Raw genomic sequence first — 17,336 nt, forward strand, 5'->3', positions numbered from 1 at the left:
ACATATTCTATGACATTCTTGAAAGCACAAAATCATAGTGATGTAAAATAGATCAGTGGTTAGAAGTAGAGTGAAGGGGTGAAAGCAAACAGAACACACTACCATGTGTGTACCTATGCAACTGTATTGCATGCTCTGCACATGTACCCCAAAACCTAAAATGCAATAAAAAAATAAGAAAAAAAAAAGAAGTAGAGTTAAGGTGTGATTATAAAGAAATGATATGAAGGAGATTTATGGGGCAGTGGAAACTCTTCTGTATCCTGATGGTGGTGATTACATGAATGTCTACATGTATTAAAATTCATGAATTGCTACACCAAAAGAAAAGGGAAATTGCATGATCGTTTGAAAAATAGACTTAAAATTCAATTCTCATGGTGCTTCACTAGCCTGCAGGGTGCTGTACAGACTTCCTAATATGGATTACAGGGCACACCCTGGTGGTAATGCCTCAACAGCAGGGCGGTTTCCCCTCATAAAGCCCAAGAATGTAGTTTTTATGGGGGTAGAGTGAAATGTGGTCCTGAAGGTCACAAATGTTTTGTCTCTAAATAAGACAGTTTTTAGTTTGGAAAATCAAGGATTTAGAAAACTCAAGTTTTCACCCTGGTGTAGTGTGTTATGGACCCCTGGCCTAATACAGCTTCAGTTTCCTACCTATTAAATGTGACTAAGAACTGGCTCCCCTGGGGTCACTGTTAGTGTGACAGAAATTAAACTATATTTAGTGCTGAGCTGAACTCATTTTGCGTTTGAACATAATACGCCTTCCCACCTCAAACTCCTCCAGAGAGGAGACGAGTGTGTGATGTATGCATTGGGCGGGGAATAGATGGTATTGTCAAAAGATTTTCAAGGTGCTTTATGCATTTATTTAACAGTCTGGACTATACTCTATCCCACTTTGCCTCCCCAGTAACTAATGTATTCCATTGAGATTTGTATCCTATGGAGAATTAGCTCCTGGAACAATAACAGTGGCAGATATTTCCCCACAGGATCATCCAGACTTGCAGCTAGGTTTTAGAATTCTTCGTGGCAGCCCCTTTAGTATCATGATCATCCCTGATGGAGATTCTTGGCTTGTGCTGCTGCTGCCTTCCCTTACCTGCCATCCTGACCTGCATGTGGCTTGTTTAGAGCTTGGATGACCACCCAAGCCCACCTGCCCCCCATTTCCACCACCATTCAACTTCCCCCATGCTTGAGGTAAATGATGAGGCACTGGAGTTGATTATGTTTATCCATTTAATAAAATATTTCAAGAAGCACTACTTTATTAACTTTGAGGACTGGTGTTCTATTTGGTGGGGGGAAAGGAATAAGCACACTTTGTGGACCTTTTCTTTCTGCTTTTTCCAGTTACCCTGTGACTAACCCAGCTTCCTCCCCCAACCAGCCTCTGGCCCTGCTGCTTATTTGCAGGGGCCTCTAAGGAAATAAAAAGCACAGAGCAGAAAATAACAATGGATTACAGATTAGCTGACAAACAGACAAATACAATTCTATAAACCATGTAGCCAATCAAGGTCTAATATAGGATGGAATGGTGCTAATGGGTTTGGTTGCTTTGGTATTAGTTTCCACCTCTTGTGAAACAAAAATTCTTCCATCTGTGTCCTGAGGGGAGATGAAGTTGACCCTGACTGTTTCTTCTGGCTCAGTTTTAAGGTAAAAAAATCTCTTTCTTATTCTTCCTGTGCCCTTATGGATGCAGCATAGGGCCTTTCTGGAGAGGGTACCCGTAACTGTTGACCTCCTATAGTATTGACACCAGAGGCAGTTGGTGGCAGTTCAAATCTATTGGCTTTTTCTTCCCCCACTATTCTGCTGGCCAGGAATTGCCTACCCAATCAATTCCTCAGAAAGTAATACCAAAGATACCACCAAACCCTAGAGCTTTGGATCTTAATGATATCTAAACATAATTGAGATGGATATTTGGTGTTTGGTCCCACCACCCAAGCAATTTTATTACTGCAAATAGTTAACAAAGTTCTTAAAGGAGCTCACACATCCAGAGGCTAAGACAATTCCCTTGAGAGAGGGATCACTTCTTGCTTTGTTTCCAAGTCAGCATACACAAGAACAGGTGCTTGGCAAGCTGTCTTCCTTTTAGGGAAACTACTGGTAACTTGGCAATTTAGGAGTTAACTGAGGGATTGAGCAAGCCACACCTGTTCCTGGGCCTTGTCATCTAGCGACTCTGCTCCACTAGCTGACTGTAGCCCCAGATACTGGTGGTTTCATTCAGTATCATTCTGACTCAGAGTGGGAGGACAGGGTGGGTGAAAGGGAATCACATGGCACAACAGAACAACAGCAGCATCACTGTGCACAAAGACCTAACTATTGCAGCAAAGTAAGCACAAGAGATGGAGTCCTATTACAGTTTACTATCATCAGTGATAAAAATAATTACAAGACACAGCCCTGCTTAGTGAATGCCAAAATAAAGATACCCTCTCCCAGGACTTCCTTCTGTTGTCCTAAATTTGCTCATTTGGAAATTTTCCCCTTCGGAAAAAGCTCTTCAGAAGCAAATGCAACTTGGTTCCCAACTCCTTGAGTGTGTGTGCAGATGTTAACGCACGCAACCATGGAGGAGCCAAGTCGGGCTGCAAGAGTGAGCTTGCTAATTTGATCTACTACCTCCTCCTGGGAAGAAAGAATGATATAGAGAAAATCAAAGACACAGAAACAGCACACTCACTACTCAAATATGTACAATGAGTTAACATACTCTTAGGCTTAAGTAAGCTTTATATGTTTTCTGTCATCTTTTTCCAACGACTTTCTTCTCTAGTTGTAGACCTAGGACTTAATTTGTTTCACACAGCAATCAGGCATTTGGGGACTATCCCCTTATTAATATTTTTCTCCTCACCCCTGCAGAGGTGGAGCACAGGTGGCTGGTTTAAGTGCGTTAGGCTGGTGGAGTTCCAGATTTGAGAACCAGTGCTTGGAATCTGGATTGTGCACCACAATGAACCAGCCATTTGACTGAATCAGGTAATTAAGCACGCTAAGTTTGAGAAGTAGGGAGAGGCCAGTTTTCTCTTGTTAAGTGGGAAGGGACACTTAACTAAAGGTATGAGTCGAGGGTGGGGTGAAGATACAAGATACAAATCTCTCTGGGTATTGGGGTTTCATCAGATTTGCCTGACTGGGAGAAGGCATTTTTGAAAAATGTGAATTAGGGTTTGGAGCGATTTAGGACCAGTTTGTTTTCATGAGAAATTTGCAAGAAGAACCACAGGAAAGCAGAGGCTTATAGCCTTCATTTCTCCAGGCCCATGTTTTTTCTGATCACTTGAATGCCCCTCTGTACTCAAGGGAAAAGGTCAAGATGGTAGATTGAAGGTGATTTGGGGGCTGACCCAACAGCCTGTCCAGAAGATCAGGCCAAGATGGAGCTTGTGGGGAAGGGCCTAGGCTGTGACTTAATTGTCAGGCAGTCCCTAGTTCAGGCATCTAAGTCACAAAGCTCAAGGCCTGGTTGCTCCATATAGTCTTTTTATTGGGGAAGGGCACAGTTGCTGATGAAGAGTCTAGGACAAATAGAGGAAAAATACGCAGCTTGCCAGCTTAACCCCCCTTCTCTAGGGAATTGGTGTTTTTGTTCCCCTTTCCTTGGCCTGGCTCAGAATTTTAGGAGGGCATCAGAATCAGCTGGGCCAATAGATCCCAGCTACCTCTGAGACGCTGAAAATGCACCAAAAGATTTAGAAGCTCCACCAAGAACTAGGGCAGTTGGTAGAGATGTATGTGTCATGTAGGGTAAAGGGGAGTGGGAAGGAATTCCTGGATTAGCACAATAAATTATAGGGTCACTTAGAGGTTGAGTTGTATTTTCAGTTCTTAAGAGTGTGTGTGTGTGTGTGTGTGTGTGTGTGTGTACACACCTTTATGTCTCCATACATAATCTATACTGCAGCACAGCAGCAAAACATTTAGTTAAAAAATCCAGCAAGAATGCAGGCAAACACTCCACGGAGGCATGCAGGCTAGGATCAAGGAAGCAGGAGAGGAGCCTGTGTGATTGCCATGAGGGGTGAGTTCCAACCAACGAGCCCACCCAGCCACCAGAGCACCACCTGGACATATGCAGACATACATGCACACATGGAAAAATGAAAAAGGTTTGTGGAGAGAGAAAGCATGTGGTTACCACATCTACAAGAAGAGATTTCACATGGTCATCTTAAAAGGAAAGTGGGCAAGCCCCCAGGGTCCAGTTCTCATTTTAATGAGCCAACTAGAAGAGATCTCCTGAAGTTGCAAGTTGCAGTTGGCAAGGATTCGGGGAGACACACAACCAAACCTGGTGGTCCTGCCTGCCCCCTGCTCTTCATCTCCCTGGGAGTCTGTCTTTCATTAATTCTGTAGCATTGATGGTTTCTCTGCTGGTCAGAGAAAACCATTCCAAAACTCCCTGAAGAGGTGAACTCCCTTGAATCCTTTATAGATCCGATCCCGGGCCATTCATAAAGAGCTTATCCCAACAAATACTGTAGTTGCTCAAGAGGCACAAAGAGGAGAACTGAACAAGACAACTCAGAACAAGAACCAATGAGGAAATGTAAACCTCTAAAGAGACCAGATTAACTCCAGGAAAATGCGTTCATATAAAGAATTGGAGGGTCTTTCTTGGTGGTGCTCATGTTTGTTCTGAAATTATTTAGTCTAGCCTGTATTGAGGTTTTGAGAGTTTTTCAGTAGAATTCTAAATGTTGTGAGTTCTTCCAGCTTTCAAGGGCTACAGTTGAGATCTTGATGGTGTTGGAGGATCATCGCCCTTTGCTTCATCTTCACGATGTCTGCGGTGCCACAAACGACCTTCAGAGGAGAAAATGGTATAGAAACAATGAGGTTAGCACATTGCCAGAAGCCCAAGTATGTGGATCCAAAGGAGAGCAAAGAGTCTGTTAGGAGAGACTGGTTTGTTCTTATTGTACTAACCATCTCTGAATCATCAGAGAAAACCAGCTGACACCATGTGAGCTAAAGACAAATGGGATGAATTTTTCAGAACCTGATAATCTATGGAACTGTTATTGACTCCATCAGTCTTTAGAAATACTTGCAAACACCATGTTCTCCCATTTGACAGACTCTTAGAGAATGAAACCAGTTGTACCATACCTGAGAAAATACAGCTTGATCCAAGAGATTCTCTCTCAGATTTCATGCAAATTTTTAGTTTCTTGAAAGCAAACTGCTACCCTCTGTCCCTTTGTTTCTTCTTTCCTTCTTTCTTTCATTTCTCTCCCTTTCTTTCTACCTCCTTTCTTTTTTCTCCTTTTCTCCTTTCCTTCCTTCGTTTCCTTCCTTCCTTCCCTCCTCCCTCCCTCCCTTCTTTCCTTCCTTCTCTTCTTTCTCCCTCCCTTCCCCCTTCCCTCCCTCCCTCCCTCCTTCCTTCATTCCTCTTTCTTTTGAGATGAGGTCTCACTCTCTTGCTCAGGCTGAAGAGCAATGGCACGAAGACAGCTCACTGCAGCCTCAGCTTCCCAGGCTCAAGCAATCCTCCCACCTCAGCCTCCCAAGTAGCTAGGACTACAAGTGCACACCCCATGCACTACTAATTTTTTATTTTTTGTAGAGACGGGGTTCCACCATGTTGCCCAGGCTGGTCTTGAACTCCTGGGCTCAAACGGTCTGCCTGCCTTGGCCTTCCAAAGTGCTGGGATTACAGGCCTGAGCCACTGCACCTGGCCTGTTCCTTTTTATCCACATCCACTATTACTACATCTCCCAAGCTTCCAGGTTGTGTAGGACCAAAATTTAGGGGAGACCACCATGGATATCAGAATTGGCATAACCAAAAACTCTAAGAGAAACTTCTTTTGAATCCCACTGATATATCAATAGTATTTAGGGCCAATTCTGAAGAAAAAGGAATGGATCTGAAATTCAGACAATGAAACATACAGATATGTTTCTTTTCTACCACTTACTATAACAGGAACAAAAGTGTTTAGCTAAGTCACAGAACCTGTTCCTGACCCTTAGGAGTGAATCAGGCAGAAAAATCACTGCCTGTTTGCATTTTTGTTTTCTGTATATGTCATGGAGACCACGCAGGTTCTCCTTTTACAAGTGTCCATATCACTTTCTTACACCTTGTCCAAGAGATGGCTTGATGTCATCTTGGACAAGGTGTATCACTTACTGCTGGCTCCCAGGTGGCCTCTCCTTCATCATCACCATTCCCACAAACGTTTCTAATGGGACTTTAGGTTTCTGGGAGGTAGCCAGGCTGCTGGGGGTAGTCTCCATTACCCCTCTGCCTATGCGAAAGACTTACCAATAAAACCCTGGACACTCTGGCCTGATTTAGGCTTGCGTTCCTCTTCTAGCTTTTTCTTTCCCAATTTGGGGAACTTAATTTTCAGCCTGAGGCTTCTACTGTCAGTGTCTGAAGATTTTTCCTGTGAAACAACAAGGGGAAGGTCAAAATGTTAGTTGCCTAATATTCAGAGATAATTCCTAGAGTCCTGGAAAAGTAAACAAGGATGGCTGCAGAAAACAGGGAGATATGCTGTCTATCCAAGTATAAGAAACACCCCCATCACTGGTCGCATGCTCTAGGAAAGCAATTGATCTTTACCAAGAGATTACTTGGTGCCAGGTGATTCGCTAGCATTAATAAATGCTCTCATACAACTCTCAAAGCAACCTTGCAAAGTGGTTATTAACATTCCTGTATCAAAGATGAGGAAGCAGAAGCTTATAGAAGTTAAGTATTTCACCTGAGTTCATGTGGCTAGGGATTAGAAGGATGAGATTGCTAGGGCCACCGCTAGCTCATATGGCATCTCTGCATGAATTAGCGAAAAATACCTCTTCCTTCAGACATAGAGTTTGGTGAGCCCTTACTTGCCTCTTGGCCAAATACCTTCTTATAGGGGAGACCCCTGCCTGCCAGGCCAGCTGCTTCCCTGTCTGGAATGCAAAGAGTGTTCTCTAAACATAACTACTATGAATGTTGGCTCTCTGCTGTGCAGATCTTGCAGGCTCTGTAATTCCAGCTCAGGCCTGCTAAAGTGTGCTTGTTTTACTACTGGTCTCAGTAAAACATAATTTTGAGATTAACTTTGTTGCCAGAAAACCCAGAGCAGGAGGGACGGGAAGCAGCAGGAAGAGGTAATATTTGGAAGATTTAACCACCAATATGGCCTGGGCCATACTGGTATGACCCAGATGAAGTTCAATCCTGGCAGCAGGTGCTGAGCAGGGAGGGGGAGTTTGCAGACAGGAAAACAACACATGGAAAAACCTATCTTGTTTATTCTTTGTTGATCATCTCTTGCTACAGAATGAGTGTTCTTTCTGGTTATTTTTCTATAATAACCTAATTTTTCTATGTATTTTTTGCCTTACCCTATCTATTTATGATGAAGAGATTTGGGGAAGGTGGGTGGGGAGGAAGTTCCAGTAAGCTTCAGTTGAAAGCCAGCACTGGACCCCCTGTACTACAATCAGTCACTGTGTCCTGGAAGGGAAGGCACTAAGGAAGAATCCCTCTTTCCCTTTATTTCCCAATTCCCAAGTTACCCACCTCGGGAACAAAGATCGAATTCATCCAGTCTATCTCACATAGCTTTTTGAACTCTTTATTCATGGCATCCAGGGTGCTTTGTAATGTGGCCTCATCCTCAGAACTTCTCAGCTGGCATAGACAGGAAAAAGAGTGAGTGTCCAATGACTAGCACTTTTGTAGACTCTTACACTCTCCCCCACTCCCAGTCCCTGCTCCAGCCACAGGTTGAGCCTTGTCAGCTGTCATAAATGGGTGGCATGTGAATGAAAGGAGTACTACAGGGTAGGAGGTTATGGTCAGTCACAATGGGATATTATGGGGGCAACAAGTCAGTGCTGACAATGTCTTTTGCTTTTCAACTAGTAACTTACGAGAATACAGACTGCCCTAGATGCACGAGACATGCGTGTGCCAAGTAAGGCAATTGGGAGTTACTGGGTGGGATTCACTTTGACATCAATTTACTTCCCCTTGCTAACTCTGAGCTCTTTACTGCCCTCCTTCTTCAAGGGGAGGAATAACACCCAATTGAAACAAGCTTTATCTTCATCTCACCTCTATGACAGCCTTTCTGGAGATATATGGTCATTCTTAGCTGCCACCTGCTTTTTAGCCACATTTGGATGTGTGGATGTGTATGTGTGTTGAAGTCTTCACCAGGCCCTATGGGGTGGCAGACTTCTCAAGTGTGGTGTGTGCTCGAGTCGGGTTATTGGTTCACACGAACCAATTTTCAGGTCGTGAGCCTCAGGAAAGTCTGAGTGGCAACAAGAGACCACACTCAACTATTTCCTGCTGCCCAAATAGGCAAGGCCATTGAGCTCTGCCTATATATAGAAGGTACTTCTGTTGATGTTGTCTAAAGCTGAAAGACTAGCTTGGGGCTCAGATGTTGGGACAGCCTGACCTGATAGCCTTAGCCACTCTGCCTCCTGTGCAGTGTGCCAATTAGATGAGCAAATGAAAACAGGAAATAGATGCACTTCTTGCAATACCAAGTCAGAAGCCCCTCTTCAAATAAACCTTAATTAGATGAGAGGCAAGAACAGCACCTACCTCAGGGCCCTACCAGCCAACCCTAAAATGGGATGATCATAATTAGTCACCTAATCAGAGCACACTCACCAAGTATGCCTACGGGTTTTGCATTCTGAGAAATATTCAACTAGCCTTGTAGCCTAAAAATGGAGTCTTGGCCTGTTCTCCCTAGCACCAATAAAATGTACCATCTATCAAGCTGCTAGTATGTGTTAGGTGCTGATAGTTAGTATACAACAACCTGGAGAGGTAGGGATTATAATTTCTATTTTGTAGATATGGAAACTAAGATCCAGAGAGGTGAAATCATGTAGCTAGTGTTATGGGTTGAACTGTGTCCCCCCAGGAATGATATGTTGAAGACCTAATCCCCAGTACATCAGAATGTGACCTTATTTGGAAATAGGGTCATTGTAAGGTGTAGTTAGTTGTTGAGGTCATATTGGATAGGGTAGGCCCTAATCCAGTGTGACTGGTGTCCTTATAAGAAGATAGCCTTGTGAATACAGAGCAACACAGAGAAAACATCATGTGAAGATAGAAGATTGAAGTGATGCATCTATAATCCAAGAAACACCAAAGCTTGCCAGAAAACCACTGAAAGCTAGAAAGAGGCAAAGAAAGACCCCTCTACAGATTTTACAGGATGGCCCTGCTGATACCTTGATTCTGGATTTCTAGCTTCCAGAATTGTGAGACAACACATTTTGATTGTTTGAAGACACCTAGTTTTTGGTACTTTGTTATGGCAGCCTTAGGAAACTAATATATTAATAACTAGTAAGTGGTAGATTTGAGACTTGAACCCAAGAATCTCTCAATATTTCTACTAATCCACACCACCTTTTCACAGGTTTCTACATGAAAGAGGCATGTAGAAACTTGGGAGGTACAAAGAAGCTCAAAGAGCTCACCTTTTTCTACTGCAGCTGAATCAAGTACGATAACACTCTACTTTTTATTGGCCTGGTCTGAACCCACAAGACATTTACCAAAGGACAGGTTGAGACTTTCTCCCAAGAATATGGTAATCCATATGGATTAGCAAAACCCATGAAATCATACAATCAACAACAATCCTAGGTGACACAGTCGGGAATTCCAGGCAAGCATCTGGCCAAAATGCTCCCACAAGTCTCCAGTGCCCTTGGACCAAGCACAAGATCATGACCACGTTCAGATGGAATACATTGCCCTCCCATGCTTCAACCCCCTGCACTTACCAGCTTTTCATCCAGGAAAGCTGTGGTGTCATCATAGAGTCCTTTAAGACTAAACATAATATCTACAGCATCATTTCTGCTTAGAGTCTGAGAGGAGAAGAAAGGAAAAGGAGAGAAAAAGACAAAGACAGGGGAGTTGTTGGTTAGTAAGCATGCAGCTGGCTTCTCTGTGGGAAGGTAGAAGGAAGCTAGTAAGATGTGGCTATAGGTGAAAAAGCAATATTCAAAATATAGCACAATTAGTTCAGCAATCTGAACCAGTGCCAGCTGACAACTGCTGGTACAGGAGTTGTGTACTACTATGTGAAGTAGCAGAGCACGACTTGGCTTTGGCATCATTGATTGATTGCAGTGGGTATAGGAAAACAGAAAATATGCAAACCGGAGAATAAATGTAAGGCCACTTGTTGTCTCTAGGCCAAAACCATCATTCCAGGGCAGGTGGAATTAGGGCCTACCATCTCTCTTCTTGCAACTAAGGCCTTGAGCTGCAGGCCTCCTCCAACTTTAATCAGGTCCTGACACAATTATATCTTTCGCCTAGCACTAAAGTTACTTTTTAAAAGCATCACTGAACAATTCTGGCAATGAACAAAGCCATGGGGTGGCACATTTAACATTAAGTGTCCAGCTTGATCTGGACTTTTCCCTCAAGAGGAAAACCAAGGCACCCAGAAGTTCTGGTTTCAGTGACATGTGTCACCTTATCCGGTTATACAGAGATCTACTTGGGATAAGGAAGGGCCAAGGCCAAGTTTCTCTTCATTCATTGTCCATTTCTCCCTTGAGGCTGGTGTGGTAGATGGCTGTTAGGGAAGAAGGCTAGCTCTCAGACTGATGAAATCTGCTGTGGTTTTCCCCCAGCAACTAACTTGGACCTGTAACAAGTCAAGGAATGACTGCCTTCCCATCTACTCTATCCATCAGTTTCCTGCCATATTTGCCCAGTTTCTCCATCAGCCTCTTGTTCCACTTCCTTCCCTTTTATCCTCTTTCCTATCTGGTTTTGTTGCTTTCCTTAATTCACTCATTTTCCACTTACTTCAATGGGAATACAGGAAGCTGCACCCAACTCACTGCCACTGTCTTGGCCATAAAATGTATTATTCAGGACGTTAGCACTGGCATTCACAGAACCCATGAGGACAGATACATGCTGGTGGACCTTGCTCAAGTCGTTAAGTCTGTAATAAAGCAAGAACAGATAGATGAGTTGGTATTTCTGAAGGACTTCTGGCCTGGGGCACTTGTGAGGGTTTAGGTAACAGTAGAAATGAAAGCTCTGGGTGCCTCACTTGGATTCATGACTCCCTCCTGTTTGTTCTGCTCTTCTCTAGGTAGCTACCTATGCTAGAAAATATTTCTGCTCTTCTCTAGGTATTTATCTTTACTCATCCTTGTCTCACCTGAATTTAGATACTGGGACCTTGGGGAGAGTAGGAGGCTAGAATAGAGGAGGGCAGCTGACTACAGGAACTCCAAGGCCCTCCTGATATTTAGGGGCAAGGGTAAACAGTCTTAGTTCTGTTGGGCTTGGAGCAGCATCAAGAGATCCACATTCATCTCTGGGTCTAATGAGAGATGTCTAAGCTGGCTTATTGCTGAACACAAAGAATATTTCCTGCCTGGATTGTGAGAGTCCCACTCAATCTTTAGAGCTCTAAGCTAAATTCCTCTTTGAGGCCAGGATTCCTAGTGGCCAATAGACACAAAATGGCTTCTTCTCCCTATGCCTTCTTGGGATTCTCAGCTCTGTATCTAGACCAGTCCACTTACCTGCTGATGAGGTTTTCTGCAAGCCGAGCTAAGTGCTGCATCTGGGCATACTCCTCATCAGAGAGGCACTCTTGAGAGTCCTGGGAGTGTAGCTGGGGTTGAGGGGCAGCTTGAATTTCAGTATGCTTGCACTCCCATGTTTTCATTGAGTTCTCAAAGTCCTGGAGATAAATACAGTGGCATATCCTAATGATTGCTGTAGCTACTAGGGCACATGACAGATCTGTGAGTCTGACATTTGTGGGCAATGGGTATGTGGGTAAAGTGGGTAAAGAGGAAGGAGGGCCCCTGACCATTCCCCCTCTCATACCCATCTATATACCTATACAAGTGTCCATCATTTTATTCAGTATCTCTTCTAGACTCTGCCCTTTTAGCTTTTGTTGTTGTCAGTATGCTGGGTTTTGGGATACCAGGCTTGGGTCAAACACATGTTTGCTTTCTAGAAGCTCCAATATGAAGGCATCATGACTGACAAGACAGTGGAGCACCTTTCATGCTCCCTTCTTTACCAAATGTAGGCAATATGTGGTGACACAGTTTAGATCCAGACATATCTAATTTAATTTTGAATCATGTTCCTGTCATTTACTCTTTATCTGGCCATTAGCAAATTATTTAGTCTCTCTGGTCCTCATTTTCCTCATCTGTAAAATGGGAATAAGTGTATCCACCTCATAGGATTGTGGGGAGTATCTACATGAGAGAGATGTAAAGTGCCTAGCACAGAATAGGCAGTTCACAAACTGGGCTTCTCATCCCTTCTCTATTGCTGTTTCTATGGACTTTTCACAGGTCAGAGTGCAAGATAATCTCCAAGCACTGAATATGTGATCAATAATAGCACCTTTCTAAGCTTAGAAGGTATAGCTGAAGTGGATGACATTTATGAATGCAGCATTTTAAGGAGCCTTAGAGACACCTAAAGACCATATTCAATGCAGAATCTGTTGCTGAAAGAGTAGATTTTTCCATAATCATCTGAGGCCTTTAGCTCTCTTTGTAGTGGAGAGAGGAGGATAACCTTGTCCAAAACCAGGGGAGGGAGTCCCGTGTCTATTTTGAACAGTGTTTGCAAATGTCAGTATGTCTTGAGGAGCTTGTTTGCAAATTTGGGTTCCTGGGAACTACACATCCCTATGTGGTTCAGTGGGTCTAATGTGGGGCTCAAGAATATGCATTTATAACCAGAATCTCAAGTGACTTTGATACCAGGGACTCACCAACATCCCTTTGAGGAATTCTGCTTGAGTGGAAATATTCAGTACTCAAGTGACAGCTATAGATGAGACAGTATAAGAGCCCAAGACAAGCTTTCCCCCATTACCCGATCTCTTGTCAGCATCTGGGCAGCGTTCTTGTATCTAATCTTGATAAGGCCTGGTCTCTGAATCCAGGCCTCCCCATCCACCTGCACTGGGATACCTTCTTCACCATCAATGGTTATCAGCACCTCACGGCACTGCCAGAGAAAATGAGGAAGAATGGGAGAGAAAAATAAGGCAACTGCTATTGCTCTATCTGATAATTTCATAGTTATGGCCTTGAATGTGTATCTGAAGCGGGACTGGAAAAGATGTGAATCAGATCATCCCAGGAAGAAACAGCTGTTTACTATGGGCTTTTTGCTCCATTGGTCTCTACCACCTCTGCCTCCAACCTCAGTCAGCACCTTACCGCTTACCAGATAGCCTGCTCACTCCACCCTGGCATTCTTATACCCAGTTAATTCCTGGGACTATCCCACATCCTTGGTAGCAGGCAGAAATCTCAGCCCCTTCCTGGTGCCCATGCAGCCCCTGCCTACCTGGGCAATGCGATGATGATGCAGGTTGATGATACGGGACATTGCCATCTGCACAGAACCAAAGATTGCCACTACCTCCAGCTTCCCATCATCTATTGCAGGAGCCTCATATTCCTGAGAAGGAAGAACTGCATCACATCTCCCACCCTTGAGAAACCACAACTTGTCTATAACAAGAAGGAATGTTTAAAGGCTCCTGGTGAGAATTTTTCTAGCACATGAAGAGTGGAAAAACTGCATAATTCAAAGGGGAGAAGATGAGGTCAGGAAGCCAATCTGGGAAAAGGGCAGTGAACTCTTAGCCAGTTCCCTTCTTGTCCAGTCCAGCATCATAAATCCCCGAGACCAGTCTCATTTGCCTTATGACCTTCTTGGGTGAACTCAGAGTAAAGGGGTCATGGTCAGCTTCCCAGGAGATTGTATTGACAGAATTCCTTGGAGAAAAGAGCATGGCCTTGGCCAGGCACAGTGGCTCACGCCTGTAATCCCAGCACTTTGGGAAGCCAAGACGAGTGGATCAGCTGAGGCCAAAAGTTCAAGGTCAGACTGGCCAACATGGTGAAACCCTGTCTCTCCTAAAAATATAAAAAGTAGCTGGGTATGGTGGCCAGTGCCTGTAATCCCAGCTACTTGGGAGGCTGAGGCAGGAGAATCACTTAAACCTCTGGGAGGCAGAGGTTGCAGTGAACTGAGATCATGCCACTGCACTCCAGCCTGTATGACAGAGTGAGACTCTATCTTAAAAAAAAAAAAAAAAAAAAGCATGGTCTAGATAGCCTTTAAAGGATCTGTCAGACCTGAAGAATGGAAAATCCAAAGCCCAGGCAACACCTAAGAGTTGACCTTCTCCTGAGGTCTTTGATCGAAATTTTCTGCTCTGGAATGGTAATTGCCTGAAAAACTGATCATGTAGCTGCTGCTAATAAAGGTTCTCAGCCCACCTCCTATTCTCCCATTGTTCATTTTTCACTTAAATCAGCACAGTGCTTCCTTCTGAGAGACCATAGTGGGATCATGCCTTTCTCCCTCCCCATTCCTTGTTCCATACTAACCGTGGTTGCTGTGTTGCTTCCCCAGAAGTTGATACCTCCGGCATAGCTGGTAATGTTGAGCACTACAATGCCTTGCAGGTTTGGCAAAGAGATGGGTTCTCCATCACACTGAAAGAAAAGAGTAGCTTTCATTAGCTGGATCTTTAGGTAGTAACGTGAAGGAATATTTACAGAGATGAGGAATGGGCTCTGTCTTCTCTTCCATTACATGGAAATCTATCTTCATGCCTTCCTCCCATGAGCTGTGAGGATCACAGAGTTAAAGCTCAGGAAGAACCAGCATATAGCGTATTCCCAAGGCTGTGAGATTTCCTTTCTCCATACTCGGGAAAGACCATCCTCCTTTCCACTAACCTCTAAATGCACCCGTTCTTCCAGTTTCCTGTAAGTGCGCTGCAAAAGTTCCTTGCTTCCCAGAAGGCCATACCACATCTTGTTCTTAAGGCGGCTACTATAGAAAGGTAAACATCAAGAAAGATAGTCAGGGGATGAATGATATATTGATAAATGGGGTGGAGAAAGACAGGAAGGAAAACCACCTTATTTCTCAAATGCCTTCTTACAGAGAGGAGTCATGATAAATGGTAACTGGACAGCAGTTAATGTAACTGGTATCCCATGCAAACACTTGCAGAAATGGGTTCCTGGGCCGCTTTGAAGCCTCAGTATCCTATCAATAGATGAATTTTCCATTTCTCCTTGCTACTGATATTGGTGTAGATTTGGAAGAAACAGGTTATATTAGACAGCAATGCTCATAAAAAGCTGTGTGCATAGCTGGCTGGTACACACCAGTTACCCTGGTTGTGCTACTCCAGGAGATTTCAGCTGCTTCAAATCAATTTCATTTGAAACATGTGACTCTTAGAATGCAATTTTTTTTTCAGCCAATGCAATTTTTACTCACTGGACTGCAGGAAGAGTACTCCTAGTAGCCATCGTGCCACGAGAGTACAAAGAACAAAGGGAAACACACAACTTAATTTCTTACGCATCTGGGGTCATCCTTACTGCTGTATCTGATCTCCGTTGGCTGGAAGCAGACCTCACAATCTAACTAAAACCCAATTGGCTAACAACTTAAAACTTTTCTAAACAGGTCAAAGCAGTGGAGAGCTGGGACATGCCTGTGAGCACGTCCAGCACAGATATCTTGGTTACAGTACAAGGACACAGAATGTACTACGTGCCTGTAAGCACGGCATGTCTAACAGCTACGTAGGATAGGGCTTCACAACGTTATTAGCACACTTATTCTTTAACAATAAAGGAAACCTTAAAAAGGAACTTTTTCCACTTCCCACATCAGGTGTCAGAAGTAGAATGCAATTTTTTTGAAGTAGCAACTTTTCTGGCAACGTGAAGTTCTTTTCCAAACACCAGATCCATATACTAAATGCTTAATTCAATGCCATGGACTAGATCTAAGCTTAGTAGGGAGATTTTAGAGGAGGAGCCAGATAGGAAAGGATATCAGGTGACTTAAGGTAGAGATGGGGAGGACAGGGTCTTGCTGACTCTGGGATCTCTGATAGAAATAGGTGGGGAGCTTACGATCACTAGAAATGCTGTATATCATTTACTTTGAGCTTGTAGAGCCAAAGAAATGAGCCATCACATGGAATGAGTTTTGAAATGTCAGAAGGCTAGCACAAAATTATTTAGACACTTTGAAACCATTCGTTTTCTGGGCACTTTGGTGTTCTCATCTACAAAAATAGGAGTTTAGGTATATGAAAATGCACAATACCTAGAACAAACCAATTCAGGAAAAAAAGAATAAAGTAGGGGACTTTCATCTCCCAATTTCAAAAACTACTGCAAAGCTACAGTTATCAAGATAGTGTGGTACTTGCATAGAATAGACACATAAATTAATGGAACAGAAGTGAGAGTCCAGAAATAAACCCTTGCATTTATGGTCAATTGATTTTGGACAAAAGTGCCAGTACAATTCATTGGGGAAAGGATACCTGTTTTAAAAAATGGTGCTGGAGCCCGGTGCAGTGGCTCACACCTTTAATCCTAGCATTTTGGGAAGCCAAGGTGGGCAAATTGCCTGAGCTCAGAAGTTTGAGAACAGCCTGGGCAACAAGGTGAAACTCTGTCTCTACTAACTTACAAAAAAATTAGGCATGGTGGTGTGCACCTACAGTCCTAGCTGCTCAGGAGGCTGAGGCAGGAGAATTGCTTGAACCAGGAGGCAGTGGTTGCAGTGAGCTGAGATCACACCACTGCACTCCAGCCTGGGTGACAGAGTGAGATTTCATCTCCAAAATAAATAAATAAATAAAAATGGTTCTGGGATAATTGGATATCCACAGGCAAAAAGATAAACTTAGACTATTACCTTAGACCCTCACACTATATGTAAAAAATAACTCAAAGTGGATCATGCATTTAAATGTATTAATAAGAGCTAAAACAATACAAACTTTAGAAGAACACTTAGGAGCAAATTTTAAGATCTTGGGTTGGCAAAGATTTCTTAGAGATGACACCAGAAGCATGGTCCATAAAGAAAAGAACTGATCAATTGGACCTCCTTAGAATTCAACACTTCTGTATTTCAAAAATACCACTAAGAAAATGAAAAGACCAGCAACAGACTGGGAGAAAATATTTGCAAATCACATATCTGACAAAGTACTTGTTTCTCAACCCAGGCCTGCTTTGAGAAAGAGGTTCTAGTGGCAGTGGCAAGGGTGGGGTGGGGTGTCATGCTTCTTATTACTTGTACTTTCAATGTACCACAAGAACTCTGCGGCTAACTTGGGTCATGTCTGAACTATGAAAGTGTGAGAAGGTGCCATACAAGCCAACACTGGGTGGGGTAAAATTAACAGGTCCAGGGGAACTAGGTTAGGAACAGCAAGAACAAATAGAGGGATCTT

The 17,336-nt window shown here is 43.5% G+C and overlaps 1 protein-coding gene across 1 annotated transcript in view; it reads right to left on the reverse strand.

The window, feature by feature from the left end:
* Positions 1-1,233: 1,233 nt before the first annotated feature.
* The window catches only part of DGKK (diacylglycerol kinase kappa), a 95,692-nt gene continuing 79,589 nt past the window's right edge, over positions 1,234-17,336 (reverse strand). Inside the window, exons 19-28 of the mRNA XM_035288764.3 lie at positions 14,797-14,893; positions 14,443-14,550; positions 13,391-13,504; positions 12,911-13,045; positions 11,584-11,744; positions 10,850-10,991; positions 9,808-9,894; positions 7,565-7,675; positions 6,311-6,434; positions 1,234-4,842 (exon numbers count right to left, since the gene is read on the reverse strand). Coding sequence (XP_035144655.3) covers positions 4,763-4,842; positions 6,311-6,434; positions 7,565-7,675; positions 9,808-9,894; positions 10,850-10,991; positions 11,584-11,744; positions 12,911-13,045; positions 13,391-13,504; positions 14,443-14,550; positions 14,797-14,893 — 1,159 coding nt within the window. The 3' untranslated portion in view covers positions 1,234-4,762. The remainder of the gene's footprint in view (positions 4,843-6,310; positions 6,435-7,564; positions 7,676-9,807; positions 9,895-10,849; positions 10,992-11,583; positions 11,745-12,910; positions 13,046-13,390; positions 13,505-14,442; positions 14,551-14,796; positions 14,894-17,336) is intronic.

The sequence above is a fragment of the Callithrix jacchus genome, chromosome X (genome assembly GCF_049354715.1).
Source record: "Callithrix jacchus isolate 240 chromosome X, calJac240_pri, whole genome shotgun sequence".
NCBI classification, from domain to species: domain Eukaryota; kingdom Metazoa; phylum Chordata; class Mammalia; order Primates; family Cebidae; genus Callithrix; species Callithrix jacchus.